The sequence below is a fragment of the Onthophagus taurus genome, chromosome 8 (assembly GCF_036711975.1).
Source record: "Onthophagus taurus isolate NC chromosome 8, IU_Otau_3.0, whole genome shotgun sequence".
In the NCBI taxonomy this organism is placed as follows: domain Eukaryota; kingdom Metazoa; phylum Arthropoda; class Insecta; order Coleoptera; family Scarabaeidae; genus Onthophagus; species Onthophagus taurus.
In genome coordinates this window covers 2,285,380-2,306,205 of record NC_091973.1, presented here as the reverse complement: position 1 = coordinate 2,306,205, position 20,826 = coordinate 2,285,380, and the positions used below count along the sequence as shown (strand labels likewise).

Genomic DNA, 20,826 nt, shown 5'->3' with positions numbered 1-20,826 from the left:
GTCGCTTGCGGGCGAGGCGCTAGAATCATCCAAAGATAACGTGTTTCTTGTTAATAAAATATAAAAAGCAGCGCCTCGCCCGCAAGCGACCTCGGCGATTTGAGAGTAAATATCTTAGTATGAAAGTGTTTGTATCTTAACTAAGACATATAAGGAATGATTTCGCTTCAAATCGACGAGGTCGCTTGCGGGCGAGGCGCTAGATCCACTAAAGATGGCGAAGTCGTGCTGATATAGCAAATGCAGCGCCTCGCCCGCAAGCGACCTCGGCGATTTGAGAGTAAATATCTTAGTATGAAAGTGTTTGTATCTTAACTAAGACATATAAGGAATGATTTCGCTTCAAATCGCCGAGGTCGCTTGCGGGCGAGGCGCTAAATCCATCAAAGATGGCGAAGTCGTGCTGATATATCAAATGCAGCGCCTCGCCCGCAAGCGACCTCGGCGATTTGAAGGTATATCTTCTTATAAAAGAGTTTGTATCTTAACTAAGATGTATTTCGCCTCTAATCGCCGAGGTCGCTTGCGGGCGAGGCGCTAGAATCGTCCAAAGATGACGTGTTTCTTGTTAATAAACAGTAAGTGTCTTCTTATAAGAGACTTTTTATCTTTACTAATATATAAAAATATATAAATAAAAAAAATGATGTGTGGTGGATTTCTTTAATTCATTTAGGTGGAGGAGGTAGAAATGAAATTGGATCGACCGGAAGTATACGAGGGCGTAATCTAGAGTGGGAGAGTACACTTAAAATTATTAATCGAATACTTTTATGTGCTCGAAGGAGCGTCCGGTGACGGTTTGAAAATTCTTTACGACCCGTTGTTTATTCGCGGGTATAAAATCGAAACGGTTGCAATTAGATATATGAAAGAATATCTAAATTCGCCATAAAAGCTTTATGCGCCATCCGTTTTCATTGACACTCAAATTATGCCGATACATAAAAAAGGCCGTCGCCGATTCGTGTAAATACCTACGCGCGCGCCCCCCCGGTTTTTATTATTTATTTTTGCAGTCGCGAAGTTTACGCGGCTCTTTTTATTTTCCACAGTAATAAAGTGCATTTATGTGATTCCTATTTTATTAAAATAGATCTACATTTTTTATGGGCGCCGTTTCCTGGGGAGGGAGGGCGGTCTTTATTCGCGGAAATTCACCGTGCCGACGCCTCGACAGTTTTACGAGCGCGCGCCGGGTAGTGATTTTTTCCCGATTTTTATGGAAAATAAAAGGTAATACATTCAAATTGAACGGAAGCCCCAGCGCTAACTAGGCGAGCTTTTAGCGTGAGCGAGGCAATAAACTGAACGATAACTGACAAATTGATTTTGGCCGCAGCTAAAAGTCGCCCCGTAACTGTATTGCGTCTCGTTAATTATCCTTTCGACTTTCACAGGAAAAGTACGTCGAACAAAAACGGGCTTTTTACGAGGTTTTACATCCTATTTACTAGTCGCATGCGATCCAACCATAATTCAGTTATTGCCTATGAAATTTACCTCCGTCGCGTCGCGATATTTTGATATTCTTTTATTCCATTTCTATTCATTGTTAAAGATATCCCATAGGGAACGTAATTAACAATGACATTTATCGAATGTCGCGTTGTATTTTATTGGCACGACGAGGCGCGTGTGTGCAAAACGCTGCCCGACGGTAAATAAAATTAATATAAAGTGAAAGGAAACAAAAAGTTAGCACGGGTTTCGCGGCGGGATCGCAAGTCTAGGCACGTGCCGTTACGTGTGTTTCACCGCGGTGGCAGGACGCCCGGGGACCCCCATAACAAGGCCCTCCGGTGCCCCGCGGCTGCAATCCCGTCTTCCTCTGCATCCTCTCCGAAGGCCCCGTCAGCCACTGATTGCCAGAGATGGTCCGCACTTGTTACGCTTATCGAACGATTGAACCGGAACCCCTCCGGCCACGTTTTAATGGTGGACGTTTCGGATCCCAATTCGTCCTGCAACATCGTCCTATGATCAGTCTCTGTTTCTTTTGACCTCGGGTCAACTTCTTCTTTTCCTCGACTTTTCCTCGTCCCAACATCAAAGGATAAAGTATCACATTTTCAATTATAAATACGCATTTATTTTTTTCTAACGTTCACAATATACGGGAAAATGTCGTGTTAGAGGTGGATTTGAAAAGAAGGGTGGTGAAGTATACAAAGCGGTGAGTCGAGGGTAGTTTCCGTCGATAAAGCGTGCGCTTTGGGCCTATTTGTCCGGTTTTATCCGGAAAAGTAACTGCCCTCCGGAGAGGCGGTTTAAACCGCCAGTTAACATCTTAAACATTACATATTACATAGTCCATCAGTCCGAGGGTCCCCGGGGATGGCGTCGGGACGGCGTCCGGTGATTGATGGCCACCAGGCCGACCCCAATAAAAAGCGAATGGAAGTTATCGTCGAGGTCCGCGTTTTATAAACTCCCCATGTTTCTCGGCAGGATAACAATGCATAAATGACTAGGAGATGTATTCGCATTTGCGGCTCATTAGATTCGGCCGTGCGCGGTCAGTTGGTCAGTAGATGAGCCGAGTTTGACAAATACGGTCGTCGTTTCCTCGCTATATTTCTCTCATGCAAATGGAGTTCTCGATAGAAAACTTCCTGTTTTCCGGCTCGCGGCGCTGGACGAGAAATGAGAAGCGGAGAACCGGGACAAACGGCGCCGTAAAATGTTCAATTTAAACTTTGCCTTTGTATCTGGCGTCCCAGCGTCGATAAAAATCTGACACCGTACCGTTTTAAATTGAGCCACCATAAGAGTGTCTGTCCGATACCTCTTTCTCTCCCGTTTATCTTCTAACCCACCATCCCTTTGTCTTCTCTCCTCGCGTTAGATCGCCGCTTCATTCCTCCACAAGCTTCGGGCTTTCGTCTACGTTAACTACCGCCGAATCCATTATGCAGATATAATCTGAAATATGCGAGGACCCGATTTGAATATGGCCCGCACCGAACAGATGACGAGGCCCGCGCCACCTTTTATCCATTTAATACGCGTCATTTAACATTTACAAAGAGATGTAAACAGCAGCTATCTAATCTGAGCCGCTTTATTAATAGAACCCAAACAAGCCGCCGGCCGAATATCCCATACGCTGCCCGTCCTTACCTCGCGCAAATACATGAATTATTCATTTATCTCGATCTCAATTCACTTTGAATATATCCGCCTCTATACATGTTGTATGATATGTATACACCCAGCCCCGAGATGACTCGAATTGATTCGCCAAACTGTATACGAAACTCCATTTCGTCCTTCCCCTCTCACCACTTATTCCACCCTCAAACCCCTTACGTTCGTTTATCCACTTCAACAACCACCATATATACCAAAGACATCCTTTCTCTAATCAATAATACACTATTTCAATAATCCTTACCTATCTCATAAAATATTTGACATAACCTCAAAAATGTTTATGTCTATACCTGTGTACAGCGACATCTAGCGAAAATATAATCAATTTATATACTATCAATGTATGCGGTGGTGCAAAAATTATAGTACAAAAATTCGATTTTTTGAATATTTTATTTGATGGTTGTTAGTATGAACTTGGGGGAGATGATGTTTAGAAAAGCGAATCATTTTAATTGCGGCGTCACGTTATTCGCAGTCTATCGGGTGGGTTGACGACGAGTTTACGATCGTGGAAGCATTATCATAAACGAATCTCGAATCTCGAACCTCTAACCGAGTATGCAAATGATGTACCTCTTAAGCGCGACTTACCAGTCCCGAACAAATCCCGGCAGCAGGGCGTAAATTATGTCAGCGAACGATCACGCAGCTCTCAAACTATTCCAGGATTACCGGGGAACGACTTTAGTACCCATCTTGGTGTAAGTACGGTTCCTCCATTTCGGATTCGGGACTAACCAAAACAGCCACCCTGGATTATTTACAAGATATATTTATCGGCCGGTTGTAAACTGTCGTACAGACAAAAGGGGGTCTGGGATTACATCGAGACGTAAGCGGTATGCAAATCGACGTGGTCGGTGGCTTTTTTACTTTTCTACATCAAACGCGAGATTTTTTTTTCAATCTCCTCGTTCCCCAGATCGTACGAAAAACAAACACTCACTTAGCTCTGCAAACATGGAGTATAAATAAAAATCGCTTTATGTCCCTGTCCCCAACAAATGGCCGACATCAAAGATAAGCAGGTCCGAGTTTCTGTCCACCGAATTAGGAGGTAAACTAGACGTCGGATTGATAAGGAGAAGAGGAAATTGATCGGCTCGATCTCGAAAAGAAAAAGAGTCGAAGAACTCCTTGGGCCACCTGGTTCACGGTCCACAGGAATTCCCACGGGGACCCATCCCGCAAACCGCATTATAGCCATCGTCCAAAAACCCAACCACCGCAAAAGTAAACTGAGCCTCTCTCACAAGAAAATTATTTCTTGTATAATTTCATGTTTTAGCAAATTGAATTCTTCATTAAAAAAAAAATAATAAGTTTTATTAAGTATTGTTAAGTTCTTTATTGAGACTGATGATTTGGAATAATTTAATAAAGCCTGATAGCCTTATTAATTAAGAAGGGCCCCTTATCTGCCGACGGGGCGCTAATGAAGCCCCTCTAATTTCAAATTTCACCGCAGTAATCTCCATCCGGGCAAACGGCCACTATCCAAGATACCCCCTAAATTTGATGGTACATATTACACTAAACCTAAAACAAGTGATATTTTTAATCCTCACCGAATCTTTTCAATTTAGATCAGTTGCGATGATAACAAAAAAGGGATGATCGAAAACGTGAGTGACCGTCGGTCGGTCTTTTGTTTTTTTGGGAACCCCCCGGGGTAGTGACCCCCGACGTTTTGACGTCGGTTAACATGATAATGGGGGCGTCGCGCGTCTCCGTGAGTCATCGATGAGATCCGGAAACCCTTCCGCGGCCTCCCGGAAGCTCATCGATCTCGATCCGGGCATTTGCAACTGAATAGCTGATTAAGGACGCGGCGTTGAAGACGCAACGCCCTGATGAATCGATGTCACCCGAGTGATTGATACGACCTATTCAAAAATTTCCTCGACCTAATGCCTTTTCTCCAAGGACTAAACTTACTAAACAGAGTGTTACTTTTTTGTGGCTTCTTTACATCTTTGCGGACAATGTTTGAATAAATCAAAATGTTTAATTTTATTGTAAAGTTAGATTAGATATGATTAAAGAGATATGAAAATAAGCGATTAAGTCACACAGTGTATGGGGGCGTAAAGAAATCAAAGTTTGTTTGGGTTCTGTGAGCAACGCGACAATTAATAACGGTCAGGGTGGAAGAAAAGTGGTAATATTTTAGTCGTCGAGTTGATTTGAGCGACAGTCTACACACCCCCGTCCGATATGGGGGCGCAAAATGTCACGACACGCACGGGTAAGACAAATCGCTGACTTGATTGCCAGAGCGCTCATTACCGTTCGGGAAAATAAGGGGGTGGCACATTTGCATTCGGGCGACGGGTAAAACGAAAATTCCTTTTTATTGCGGCGAAACGCGTTCGTTACGCGGAATTTATGCCAATCATTACCGTTCGGTTTGACGCGAGGATATGATATTTCGCAATATATCCCGGTATGAACTGGTCCGATTAAGCTCCGGGACCTGTGGCAGGAGCGACGCTTATCCCCGTTATCGCCTCCCTGGGAGCATGGACACCTGAGCGCCGCGTTACGAGTCCCATAAAATGCCACCCCGGCATACCCGAATATTATTTTCCAGCCCTTCCGCATTTCCGGGTAAGACGGTAACAAGAAAATCGGGATCCGGATATTCCGGAAATTGTTTGCTTACAATTGATTCGGACCGCTCCAATCTCGAATCTCTTCCATCCGAAATCTCGCGTAAATTCAAGTTTAGATCGGATTCCGAGACCGTTTTTCGGTCGTTCCAGATTTGCAAGTCAGATGGGGGGTTACCCGGAAGGACAATAGCGAGTTTACGGGTCAGTTTAGCGGATTAAGAAGCGTGGAATCCAGTACAATGGGCGCAAATTTATCAGTAGATCTCAACGACAATCCTCTCACCCGGAAGCGACTAATGAAACGCATTTGGTAATTAAATCACCAAGTCCAGCCGCGGCGAGTTCGGCAACTGCACTTAGGGGGCAGCATTGTGCGTTAGGTAACGCTTCGCCCGCTCTATAAATCATGCGGCGGCGTCCCATTTGACTCCACGATTACGGGTGTCATCTGGTAATTCTGCGCTTTGTTCGTTATCTTCGTTGCCGGCCCGTGATTGATTAAGTGCTCTCACGGACCGCGATTCTCCCCCCGGAGTTTCAACCCGGAATTGCGTTCGCATATTTAATTCTCGCGCGCGCCCCGAGATCGCGTCGCTTCCTCCCGGGTGCGTCACTTTGCCGCGTCGTAGGCCATAAATCAAAAACAGTCACCCTTAATCCCCAGCTCTGGAGATTGTCTCGTTTTTTACGTTCGCACCGAACTAATTATAACGGAATGATAAGGCAACTCCGATTTTCTGCCCTCCACGACGGATTACGACACCATTTCCATTTTTCCTCGTAATCCTCCAACCGAAAACCTCTCCAAACATCACTTTACTATATACATTTTCAAATCAGCCGAATCACTTAAATCGTTTTTAACTACTATCTATTCTTCTTCATCTTCATACTCGAACAAAAACGCCTATCACTTTTAGACACTTATTCACCGATAGATTGTTGTATATTTTTCATTGAACTAAAACTAAAACTAACACTAGACCTAGAACTAGAAACATTTAGGTGCGAATGTTTCTAGTTCTAGGTCTAGTATTGGATCTAGTGATCTAACTTTTGCACTAGCACCATCACTAGAGCTAACACAAGACCTAGAACTAGAATCCTTCGGATTTAGCCGCACGTCTCTTAAGACGGCTAAACCCGAATGATTCTAGTTCTAGGTCTTGTGTTAGTTTTAGTGATAGTTCTAGTCCAAAACTAGAACTAACACTAGACCTAGAACTAGAATCATTCGGATTTAGCCGCACGTCTCTTAAGACGGCTAAACCCGAATGATTCTAGTTCTAGGTCTTGTGTTAGTTCTAGTGATAGTGCTAGTGCAAAACTAGAACTAACACTAGACCGAGAACTAGAATCATTCGGCTTTAGCCGTCTTGAGAGACGTGCGGCTAAATCCGAATGTTTCTAGTTCTCGGTCTGGTGTTAGTTCTAGTATTGCACTAGCACTATTACTACACGTCTCTCAAGACGGCTAAAGCCGAATGATTCTAGTTCTAGGTCTTGTATTAGTTTTAGTGACACTGCTAGTGCAAAACTAGAACTAACACTAGACCTAGAACTAGAATCATTCGGGTTTAGCCGTCTTGACAGACGTGCGGCTAAATCCGAATGTTTCTAGTTCTCGGTCTGGTGTTAGTTCTAGTTTTGCACTAGCACTATTACTAGAACTAACACAAGACCTAGAACTAGAAACATTCGGGTTTAGCCCTTGTGTTAGTTCTAGTAATAGTGCTAGTGCAAAACTAGAACTAACACCAGACCGAGAACTAGAAACATTCGGGTTTAGCCGCACGTCTCTTAAGACGGCTAAACCCGAATGATTCTAGTTCTAGGTCTTGTGTTAGTTTTAGTGATAGTTCTAGTCCAAAACTAGAACTAACACTAGACCTAGAACTAGAAACATTCGGGTTTAGCCGCACGTCTCTCAAGACGGCTAAACCCGAATGCTTCTAGTTCTAGGTCTAGTGTTAGTTCCAGTGATCTAACACTAGTGCTGTCACTAGCACTAACACTAAACCTAGAACTATAACGTTTCGGGTTTATGTATATTATATTATATATTATATATATTCGGGTCTATATATATGTATATATATATAAATGTAAAAGATGATAATCACGAAGCAATGTAAAAATGAAAAAAAAGATAGTCCGCCACCGGGGATTGTTAATTTCGAAGTGAGGCATAATTGGATTATAGGAATATGCTTAATTTAACGGGGTCCGCGCCGGGGCCCCGGATTAATACAGTCTGTCGTTTTCAATTAATTTCTCGGCGGGTCTGACGCGGCCCGGGAAGGTTCCATTCACGTCGCCGCCATTAAAAATGATCCTTTCTCGCACCGAATTATCCATTGACACTTAACAAATACCCGAGCATAGTTGTCATAAATATCGGGGCGACCCCCGGATTCGGTCGCGGACGCCCGTTTATCATCGCGGCGCATCTAATTTACTAAGTGCGTTCGACGCTCGCCGCGAAAAGGGGCCCGATAATTGATTCATAATCGAGTACCGCCTGATTACGTATACAAATATTTGAACCGCAACGCGCTAAATTGATATTTACATTACCCGGAACTCCGGAAATTGATTATCAACCACTTAGATATATCTTTTCGAGTTAACGAGAATTGAAACAATGATTTTTCTTGTGTTGCGATAATGTTGTATTTTTGGTATATTTTAGCTATTTTTTTTTTTAAGAGATATTTCCTCAAAAAAAGTTTATGTGTGGGAATATAGAGAATTTTGTTGAAAAATACGCAATGGAAACGGTGGTGTGTCTGGCGACTTTAAAATATTGCGGGAGTCGCGTCTCTTTGCATAAACCTCGAAAGTGCCCCATAAAGCGGGAGACGGCTCCGTCACGGTCTTGCGTTTATGCGTCAAGATATTTCGAGCAATTTATCCTTATTCACGAGCCGGGCGTCGGTTTATCATCTTCGAGAGCGGAGACAACGTAAAAATTTGCGTGATTTATAGCACGCACTTCGATAAAAATTTCCCCACAGTCGCGTTCCCCCCGCTTTGCATTTGTTTTTAAGCCGATTGGGCCGAAAGGGGACCCTTCAGATGTCGGTCCGCCCTCGGCCGCTTCCTTTTCCTTTTTTTCGCAGATATCTCGGCATCATTAATCAGTCGCCATCATATATCATTGTTTCTCTTGATACGGACCGCAATAACGCATTAAACTAACTAACCCGCCCTTGACGGCTCCTTTTTATATTGGATTGTCACGAAGAGAAATGGATCGTATCCGGGAGGACACTCTCATCTTCGAAACTGAGTCTGCAAAGGGTTCTTCTTTGTAACCGGGGGAGTAAAAGTAACAAGCGTCTTAAGTAGGATTTGGACGGGAAGGGGTTAATTAGTACGAAGCCGCGGTGGTGTTCGGGGATTAGCCTCTTGCTGGGACACGCCGAAACTCGCCGCCCCCTAATAACGAGGGGCGGCCGAACTGAAAGTAAGCTGATTTGCAAAATAAATTAATGATTCGGTGTCGCGGGAGTCACCTCGAACTGTCACGTTGTCTGTCGCCGTTTACTGTGTAGGGATTCCCAGTTAATTACCCCGGGTTGGCTAAGCCGCCCCCCCTGGCGGCAGTCTCCTCACAAAACTCGTTTCAAAAATCTATGCCGTTCGAACGGTTTAATTAAAACATCGCGGATAAGCGCCTTACCGCGCGAACCGTGAAATGAACACCGGTCCGATTTCATATCGCCCCTAATACCCGTTTTCATTCGTTGCGCACGCGCCCTGTCAATTCGTGCACCAATTTGATCTTTATTTATTCGTTACAGAGGTGGATCGTCTAACGCCACCGTCAGGAGGTCGTCGAAATTCGGCCACCGACTGGATGCAAATGGGATGCGATCTTCGTCACATAGCCGACGGCCTACGGTTATCCAACGAATCGCTGGTGAGTCACCGTCATTGTTTATTTATTCGATTATTAAACCTCGGCCCGTCCGAAATCCGTATAAATGGGCCATCGGGGACGACGACGCTGTCCGCGGTCCGAAGCGTTACGATACGACCAACCTGAGCTGAGGTCGTATCGTAACGAATGACCGTGTTGATTAGGAGATTTAATTACGGACCGAACCGCCCCCACTAAGAACTAATGCGCCCGGCTTATTGTCGGACTAAGGATTATCCCCGGTACGGTCCTGAATAATGATATTGAGACATCAATGGCCCGGCGCGTGATATACAGGAGCGATTGTCCTAACTGCCCGCATTTGCATGTTCTTCGCTTGGTTAAGATCCGGAGTGCTCCTGTATAGGCGCTCCAACTTACTCCGATTGACAGTGTAATTAATTGTGTTACTATACGCTATAATATACAATTCCACTATTCCAAATGTAATACATGTAATGGACTCGTAACTATAATTAATCAATTTTATATGTATTAAATATTATTAATATCTTATATCACTTTCGAACGTTGCTACATGGCATCCGTAACGTCAAACATTTTTTCAAAAAACGCACAGCTAAATCCGAATATTTATAGTTCTAGTTTTGCATTAGCACTATCACTAGAACTAACACAAGACCTAGAACTAGAATCATTTGGGTTTAGCCGCACGTCTCTTAAGACGGCTAAACCCGAATGATTCTAGTTCTAGGTCTTGTATTAGTTTTAGTGACACTGCTAGTGCAAAACTAGAACTAACACTGAATCACAATTAAAACTAGAACTAACACTAGACCTAGAACTAGAATCATTTGGGTTTAGCCGCACGTCTCTAAAGACGGCTAAACCCATATGATTCTAGTTCTAGGTCTAGTGTTAGTTCTAATTTTACACTAGCACTGTTACTAGAACTATTACTACACCTAGAACTAGAAACATTCTGGTTTAGCCGAACGTCTCTCAAGACGGCTAAACCCGAATGATTCTAGTTCTTGGTCTAGCGCTGTTTAACAATTAAAACTAGAACTAACACTAGACCTAGAACTAGTGAAACTGAGAAACTTTCTAGTTCTAGGTCTAGTGTTAGTTTTAGTTTTGTACTAGCACTATCATTAAAACTAACACAAGACCTAGAACTAGAATCATTCGGGTTTAGCCGTCTTAAGAGACGTGCGGCTAAATCCGAATATTTCTAGTTCTAGTTTTGCACTAGCACTATCACTAGAACTAACACTTGATCTAGAACTAGAAACATTCGGATTTAGCCGCACGTCTCTTAAGACGGCTAAACCCGAATGATTCTAGTTCTAGGTCTTGTATTAGGTTTAGTGACACTGCTAGTGCAAAACTAGAACTAACACTAGACCTAAAACTAGAATCCTTCGGGTTTAGCCGTCTTAAGAGACGTGCGGCTAAACCCGAATGATTCTAGTTCTAGGTCTTGTGTTAGTTCAATAAAAATATATAACAACCTAGCACTGAATCACAATTAAAACTAGAACTAACACTAGACCTAGAACTAGAATCATTTGGGTTTAGCCGCACGTCTCTAAAGACGGCTAAACCTGAATGATTCTAGTTCTAGGTTTTGTGTTAGTTCTAGTTTTGCACTAGTAGTGTCACTAAAACTAATATAAGACCTAGAACTAGAATCATTCGGGTTTAGCCGTCTTAAGAGACGTGCGGCTAAACCCGAATGTTTCTAGTTCTAGGTCTTGTGTTAGTTCAATAAAAATATATAACAACCTAGCACTGAATCACAATTAAAACTAGAACTAACACTAGACCTAGAACTAGTGAAACTGAGAAACTTTCTAGTTCTACGTCTAGTGTTAGTTTTAGTTTTGCACTAGCATTATCATTAAAACTAACACAAGACCTAGAACTAGAATCATTCGGGTTTAGCCGTCTTAAGAGACGTGCGGCTAAATCCGAATATTTCTAGTTCTAGATCAAGTGTTAGTTCTAGTTTTGCACTATCACTAGAACTAACACAAGACCTAGAACTAGAATCATTCGGGTTTAGCCGTCTTAAGAGACGTGCGGCTAAACCCGAATGATTCTAGTTCTAGGTCTTGTGTTAGTTCAATAAAAATATATAACAACCTAGCACTGAATCACAATTAAAACTAGAACTAACACTAGACCTAGAACTAGAATCATTTGGGTTTAGCCGCACGTCTCTAAAGACGGCTAAACCCATACGATTCTAGTTCTAGGTACAGTGTTAGTTTTAGTTTTGCACTAGCACTATCATTAAAACTAACACAAGACCTAGAACTAGAATCATTCGGGTTTAGCCGTCTTAAGAGACGTGCGGCTAAACCCGAATGATTCTAGTTCTAGGTCTTGTGTTAGTTCAATAAAAATATATAACAACCTAGCACTGAATCACAATTAAAACTAGAACTAACACTAGACCTAGAACTAGAATCATTTGGGTTTAGCCGCACGTCTCTAAAGACGGCTAAACCCATATGATTCTAGTTCTAGGTATAGTGTTAGTTCTAGTTTTACACTAGCACTGTTACTAGAACTAACACTACACCTAGAACTAGAAACATTCTGGTTTAGCCGAACGTCCCTCAAGACGGCTAAACCCGAATGATTCTAGTTCTTGGTCTAGCGCTGTTTAACAATTAAAACTAGAACTAACACTAGACCTAGAACTAGTGAAACTTTCTAGTTCTAGGTCTAATGTTAGTTCTAGTTTTGCACTAGCACTATAACTAAAACTAAAACAAGACCTAGAACTAGAATCATTTTGATTTAGCTATTTTGAATTAGTTCTAATTTTAGTTTAAATATTATTAAATTTAAAAAAATATATATAGCCTTGTCATTGGTGATACAATTAGATGTCAAGTAAACAGCTCAGAATAGGGGCAGTTTACAATGGACAATGGTTCTGATTCGAAATTAATCAAACGCTGGGTACTAAATAGTGACCAGCGAAGCTCGCTGTAATTTGCATGGCGTGCGCCTCGCCCGCATATACGTAATATAATTGGCAACGACGACGTTGGCCAGCATAAGTCATCTTCCTCCCGACTAATAATGGCTTTAAAAAGCGTCCACTTCATTGTTTCGTTTAATTGGGACGTAATTTAATACCTATTAACTAGTTGCTTTGGCCGGACCCCTCCGATTGTATGAAAAAAAAACTGATAAACCAGTCCGAATAGGATTAGAGCGGCCCCTTCGTAATCCGGAATACAGGTTACGCAATTATGAAAATTTCTAGCCCCGACGCGGGGAGAACAGAAAAAAAAACGGAAAATAGGACAGGTCGCACACCTGTTGTGCGTCCGCCGAGCGCAGAAAAAGACCCTGCGGCCACGGAACGGGCAAACTATTCGATCGATGCTTTTTTAACGGAAAACCATAGGGGTTAGTTACAATGGGAGGGTGAATCACAACGACGCTCCGCTTGTTTGTAGAATTCCGTTTCCATAAACACGATTGTCGGTTCGTTACATCCAACTTACCTAACCTTTAACGCTTTAACTATACGCACTCAACCCGTGGACAAATTTACGAACCCGATATATTTCGGGCTCCTGTTGCTCTCTCCACCGGGAGGGGAAACGTATAAATACGCTTTAAGCGACTTTTATCGTCGGCGGTTTTTAACAGTTTCTTCTAAATTATTACTTTGTACATTCAGGAGCGAAACGGCATTAAATATTCTCGTAATGGCCAGCCTGAACACAATGGGAACACGTGCAAACGACACGCCATCGCCCTATTCCCGTTTCCCAACTATCCCATCCCGTTTACCCTTATTATTAACAAACTATATCATGTTACAAAACATATATATATATATATAGCTTATGATTGTGCACAATAAAATTTTTCTTGGCAGATTTATTAAATTTTTATTGCAAAATGAACTACAGAATGCAACGAATACATGCAATCGAAATTTGGCAATGGGAAAAAAATGTTTCTTGAAAGATTTCGTAGATCTATTTTCTCCAAAATCTTTTTTGTTACAAAATGAAGTACAGAATGCAACGAATTGAAATTTGGCAATGGGAAAAAGATGTTTCTTGGGCTATTTTCTATTCTTTTAGATATTAGTTTTAAATATTAATTTGAAATTTAAGAATAATTTTGTAAAAGCTATGATGACTAAGTAAGTTGTAACGCCCTAAGCAATTTGAATGAGTCACCCTCTTGCGAGGGCCTCACACGTACAAAGGATACAAAGAATAACGATACACATTTGAAATATACCTGCAGCAAGCGGCATTAAGCCATTGAGAAACGGAGGGGTCCGCGTTCCGTACATTATATAACCATTTTTTTTGGTCACGGTCATACTTACAGTGTGTTTATTTTATTTATTTCGTGTCGTACAACTCGGACGTATTCGTTGGCCTTTGTGTGATGAACAAAGAGGTTAACGTCTGTAAAATGAAAACGCATACCCCGCAAAATCGATCGGCCACGACGGCAACGAATGCATAAGTTCGATTAATTTTACGGCCAGCAAAATTTATTTAAAAAGAATTTTTTTTAAACTCAAAGTTTTTTTTTGTTTTGTGTCGCACAAACAAAGGATTACAATTTAATTGGTGGAGACACGAATCCAAAATCACACGACAATTTTGCAACATTAAAAATTAACGGTTACAACCCACTGAAATTTTCGATAGGTAAATCACCGTTGTAGGTGATTCACCGATTTTGCACGGCATCAGAATTATGTCGAGTTCCTTCGATGTTAGTCACGAATAAATGTATAAATGTAAATGACAAATTAATTTAACTAGTATCTAAATTGTTGATAAATTTAATAATTATATGGATTAACTTTGTATGGGATGAAAATTATTGAGTCGTAAGCTTGAAGTAACGAGATGTTGTGGTTGCGTCTAACGCAAATAAGATAAGTGACGTGTAAACAGAAGGAGGAACAAAGAGGTGGAAGGCCCGGGGGGGTGATAGTGAGTTTGTCAGGGTAAAGGATCGAGAAGTTTACGCTAATCGCTCTCGAATATTTGCGGGAGAATCGGCGCCGAAAAAATGCAATTAGAGCGCTTCTCCGTGATCCTGGGTAGGCTAATTAGAGTGCTTTGAATTAATTATTTAAAATCAGTGGGTCGCGACGTCCCGGGGGTATCGGTTCGCCACCCCCATTGTGGGGGCGCACGTCTCGCTGGTTTTCTGACGAGATCGCGCACAATGCTGCTAATGGCAGGACATGACTCCTTCTCGCCTAATCGCCTTTCGGTTTTCGACCCGAAAATCGTTCCAATTACCGCTATCTCCGCGAGCATGTTTCCGATCAATGGGAAATGATTTGTATTCCGAACGCGTACCGTGGACTTATCGCGCAATCAGATTAATATTAAACCCCCTCGTATCGAGTCTGACCACGGTTTTACCACTGTGATGAACTGCTAGCTTAATAAGGTACGCCGTGTCCGTCCACAATTCAAACGGCGATTAATGTTAAATACATTTATGCGGCCGCGCGGCCGTTCGCAATTAAATCTAACTAGGCGCGCGTGGTCGCACAAATAAATCCCGAACGATTTGTTCTATTAATTCAATTTTAAAAGGGCCCATTACTGATCGAAGTACGTGTCGCGCTCTATCGTGACCCGCTCCTCGGTGAATTATATTCGTATTATCGTGATTTCAAAAAAATACCGCACAATCACTTAAAATCACCCACCGAGAGCTTTTTTTTACTACCCTGGGAACCACAACATGTTCTAAACCACTTTAACAACCAAATTTAACCTATCATTAAAATTGTATTTACTAGAAAAAAATAATATCATTGCAAGTATGCAACCAATATCACAGTGCAATAAGCGTCATACGCAAATCGCGTATTGCAATAAAAATACTGTGATGTCGGTTGCATACTTGTAGTGTTTTATTAATTTTTTTAAATGGTAAGTTTTTGTTGTTCCTTGCAGAAGAGAAATTTATGGGTTAATTGTTGAAATTTGCATCAAATTCATTAAGGGTCATAATAGTCTGTGCGCATGCTCGAGTCGTCCAGTACACATGTCGTTGCTTGTTTGTCAGTGAGAATAGGCAATTAACCGAGACGTATTCAACGTAATTTGATTCCGGAATAAGTTCGCTTTGCATACCGCTCCTGCCCGAACACGTTCCCTGTCGTAATTATGAATTATATCTTAATGGTAAACGCCGCATCCTATGCAAATATCGCGACCGGAGAGTTTTCTACTTTGGAGGACAGGGGATATAACTGCGAACTGCGCATCGGTACGGAAGGGTTGTACGCGACAAATCAATTACCGTGACAATAAAATTTACATAAATATTACATTTTAATCCCCTCGCCGCAATTAAAATTAATATTTATGCGATTTTCGATTTTATTCAATTTACAAACAACTCTAATCCGGTCGGATAAATTCGAAATGAAAAGCTGTGGTCGTAGCAATTGTGATCATGACTAAGACAATACCGTCGGTAGCCCATAGTTCATGATCACAAAAGCAGGAGCCATCAATTTATAGAATGCAACAATGTGAACGTGGATCGTTGTAGGCGGGTCGCGACATTGACCGCGGATTGTGGCTTGATTACCACCGTAATGAACCGAGGATGGTGATAAATGGTCGATAATGACTCATTGTTAATGGCTAACCCGTCCGCGGCCAGGTGAGGCGTCAAATCGCTTCGGATTTGCGCCTCCATTCGCCGCGGCGCCTGCTTAATAGTGCCGCCTATACATCACTACTCCAAATTCCGCCTCGGACCCGATTTAATCCCGCAACTAACGGCCCCAAAAACGCACCCCGTCCATCTTCGTTACCGAAATCGCCTACCCGGTGCAATTTAAATGACTAACGAATCCACGTACGTAATCCGTTTTAAACGATAATGACTTCTGATAATCTTTCATTAACCACTTTCACTATAATGTCGCACATTATTTACAATTACTCATTCTCTTGTTTAACTTTAAAAGCAATAGTAATAACTCGTTTTTGAATTTTTACATAATCGGTTAGCGTGCTTGTTAATGTATGTTATCATCGTTTCGCATCGTTTTGTGTCCATATGGGCGACTTGTCGAATTATTAAAAATCGTGATTGTCCGATGCTAATCTAAACAGGGTCCGCGAACCGGCTACTTTTCGAAACGACGCCGTAATTTCGACGGTACACGCATACCTAAAAGGCGTGACCGGGTTTTATTTACGCGTCCCGGTCACGGAAATGCCTTATTTACTTATTTACACCGTTATCGTCGCCGATTTATCGTTCCACGTTATGCGCCCGTCAATTAGCACCTCAAGAAACGGAAGTAGTCAGTTCCGATTGAGACCTTCCTTATACCCTATACACATATATAGCCATATTCTTATGGAAATTCTTTTTTAAAAATCGAAAATTAATAAAAAAACAATTAATTAATAAACAAAAAATGTTAATGGGGTATTCAACAAATTAATAAAGAATTGTTTCTAGATTTACACAAAAAATACAAATTTGAAATATCTTGATTCATTTTTGAGAAAATAAATTTCAAAGTTTATTTTTCACATATTCCATAAAAACATGAAATATTAAAAAAATTGTACTTTTATTGTTTTTAAAAAATCGAAAATTAATAAAATACAGTCAGTCTCAAAAGTCATCGTACACCAACGGTTTTTGCATAATATCCAAAATGAGGTCGTAAAAAAAGTATTTTTTTATTACCATACACATAATTATTTATTTTTAACAGATTTATAAACAGAAAACACTGCAATTTAACAAAATAACTTAATAGTTCTTCAAAATTCTTCCATTGGAATGTCACAAAAGTGATCGTACAGATCCAAAAGTTGTAATTAAAGACGCAGCCAAGCTGGTACTAGTACTTGGTTGGTCCTCCGTTCGCTTTAAGTAGAGCTTTTAGTCTTCTCGGTATAGATTGAACAAGTTTTTCAGTGTATGATGCCGGAATTTTATCCCACTCTACATGTAATGCAGCTTTTAGGGATTCCTTACTACTAATGTTGTGCATTCTAATAGATTTTTCTAAGTAATCCCACACGTGCTCTATGGGGTTAATATCCGGTGATTGTGGAGGAGAATGTAGCTGCTTGGGAAGCCATTCGCGAACTACATGCGCTGTATGCTTTGGGTCTTGGTCTTGTTGGAAAATCCAATTACTTCCAAGACACAATTGTATAGCATTTTGCTTTAAATTAGCCTTTAAAATATTTAAATATTGCCACTTATTCATTATATTTTCAATAAAGACTAAACTACCGACTCCTGAAGCAGCCATGGATCCCCATACCATAACGGATCCACCGCCATGTTTCACTGTTGGTAGGAGATTTTTTAAATCTAGGGCTGTACCGGCCTTCCTCCAAATTTTACCCCTACCATCGCATCCAAAAATGTTATATTTTGATTCATCTGTAAAGATGACCCTTTTCCAAAAGTCCATACCTTTATCTTTATGCATTTTTGCAAATTCGATTCGTTTCTTTTTGTTAACATCGCTAATGTAAGGTTTCTTTCGTGGTACTCGTCCGTTATACCCGGCACTACGCAAAACCCTTCGCACAGTTTCTGCCCTTACGGTTTTATTAAATTTGTTTTGGACGTTTGCCGCTATTTTTGGGGCACTTATCCGAGGATTTGCGTTGACTTCTTGCCTAATACTTCGTTCTTCTCGGGGAGTCAACAATTTTGGACGGCCAGTGCGCGGAGCATTTTCAATATTTCCGGTATCCACAAACCTTTTAATTATATACTGAATTTTAGAAGCACTTTTATTAAGTTTTTAGCGATTTCACGTATAGATCGACCTTCATTATGTAATTTTATAACAATTTTTCTCACTTCTACACTTGTTTCCGTTCTCTGGGGAGCCATGACACTTTTTTGACAAACGGAGAGCCAAGGTTTATATATTAAAGGTTGTCTCAGTTCCTATGCTGCAATACTTTGATTTTAGTTTGTGGGCGAGGGGCAAGAGCAGGAGTGTTTCGTGACGTAAGCGATCACGGATTGCTCACGCAACCTCATGGCCATGTGGTGCTCCATGCATTTGTTTAATTTGAATTGCTTGGCGGTATTATTTTCCACATGTGACGTAATGCGTAGTATGGTTGCGTACGAACCTAGGCAACCTTTTATATATAAACCTTGACGGAGAGCAACGATTGCTAGATGTAGGGCAGGTTAGACTAGCTGCACGGGAAATTCCACGTAATTGACAAAGAGACGGGGAAACCCCTGTCGGTTTTCAGATGTACGATTACTTTTGTGAGATTGCAATGGAACGATTTTGAAGAATTATTAAGTTATTTTGTTAAATTGCAGTGTTTTCTGTTTATAAATCTGTTAAAAATAAATAATTACATGTATGGTAATAAAAGAATTTTTTTATTTACGATCACGTTTTGGAAATCATGCGAAAACCATTTGTGTACGATGACTTTTGGGACTGACTGTATATAGCTTCATATATTCGATAAAAACATAAAATATAAAAAAATCGTATCTTTTAAACTAAACAAAACATGTTAATGGGGTTTTCGACAATTTAATAAAGAATTGTTTCTAGATTTATACAAAAAATACAAATTAGAAATATTTTGATTCGTTTTTGAGAAAATAAATTCCAAAGTTTATTTTTCACATATTCCATAAAAACATGAAATATTAAAGAAATTGTACTTTTTAAATTAAACGAAAAATGTTAATGGAAATTGTTTTTAAAAAATCGAATATTAATAAAATATATAGCTTCATATATTCGATAAAAACATAAAATATAAAAAAATCGTATCTTTTAAACTAAACAAAACATGTTAATGGGGTTTTCGACAATTTAATGAAGAATTGTTTCTAGATTTATACAAAAAATACAAATTAGAAATATTTTGATTCGTTTTTGAGAAAATAAATTTCAAAGTTTATTTTTCACATATTCCATAAAAACATGAAATATTAAAGAAATTGTACTTTTTAAATTAAACGAAAAATGTTAAAGGAAAGTATTTTTAAAAAAACGAAAATTAATAAAATATATAGTTTGATATATTCCAGAAAAACATAAAATATTAAAAAATTCGTATCTTTTAAACTAAACAAAAAATGTAAATGGGGTATTCAATAAATTAATAAAGAATTGTTTCTAGATTTATAGAAAAAATACAAATTATAAATATTTTGATTCGTTTTTGAGGAAATAAATTTCAAAGTTTATTTTTCACATATTCCATAAAAGCATGAAATATTAAAGAAATTGTACTTTTTAAATTAAACGAAAAATGTTAATGGAAAGTATTTTTAAAAAATCGAAAATTAATAAAATATATAGTTTGATATATTCCATAAAAACATAAAATATTAAAAAATTCGTATCTTTTAAACTAAACAAAAAATGTTAATGGGGTATTCGACAAATTAATAAAGAATTGTTTCTAGATTTACACAAAAAATACAAATTTGAAATATTTTGATTCGTTTTTGAGAAAATAAATTTCAAAGTTTATTTTTCATATATTCCATAAAAACATGAAATATTAAAGAAATTGTACTTTTTAAATTAAACGAAAAATGTTAAAAGAAAGTATTTTTAAAAAATCGAAAATTAATAAAATATATAGTTTGATATATTCCACAAAAACATAAAATATTAAAAAATTCGTAACTTTTAAACTAAACAAAACATGTTAATGGGGTTTTCGACAATTTAATAAAGAATTAGTTCTAGATTTATACAAAAAAGACAAATGTGAAATATCTTCATTCGTTTTTGAGAAAATAAATTTCAAAGTTTATTTTTCACATATTCCATAAAAACATGAAATATTAAAAAAATTGTACTTTTTAAGTTAAGCGAAAAATGTTAATGGAAATTGTTTTTAAAAAATCGAAAATTAATAAAATATATAGCTTCATATATTCGATAAAAACATAAAATATAAAAAAAATCGTATCTTTTAAACTAAACAAAAAATGTTAAATGGGGTATTCAACAAATTAATAAAGAATTGTTTCTAGATTTACACAAAAAATACAAATTTGAAATATTTTGATTCGTTTTTGAGAAAATAAATTTCAAAGTTTATTTTTCACATATTCCATAAAAACATGAAATATTAAAAAAAT

General features: G+C 39.5%; 1 protein-coding gene across 3 annotated transcripts in view; it reads left to right on the top strand.

Moving 5' to 3' along the window:
- LOC111425527 (uncharacterized) overlaps positions 1-20,826 on the top strand; it is a 136,706-nt gene that overhangs the window by 48,150 nt on the left and 67,730 nt on the right. For all 3 annotated transcript variants that reach the window (XM_023059616.2, XM_023059618.2, XM_071198555.1), the window contains one exon: positions 9,581-9,699. In XM_023059616.2, the coding sequence (XP_022915384.1) occupies positions 9,581-9,699 (119 nt within the window). The remainder of the gene's footprint in view (positions 1-9,580; positions 9,700-20,826) is intronic.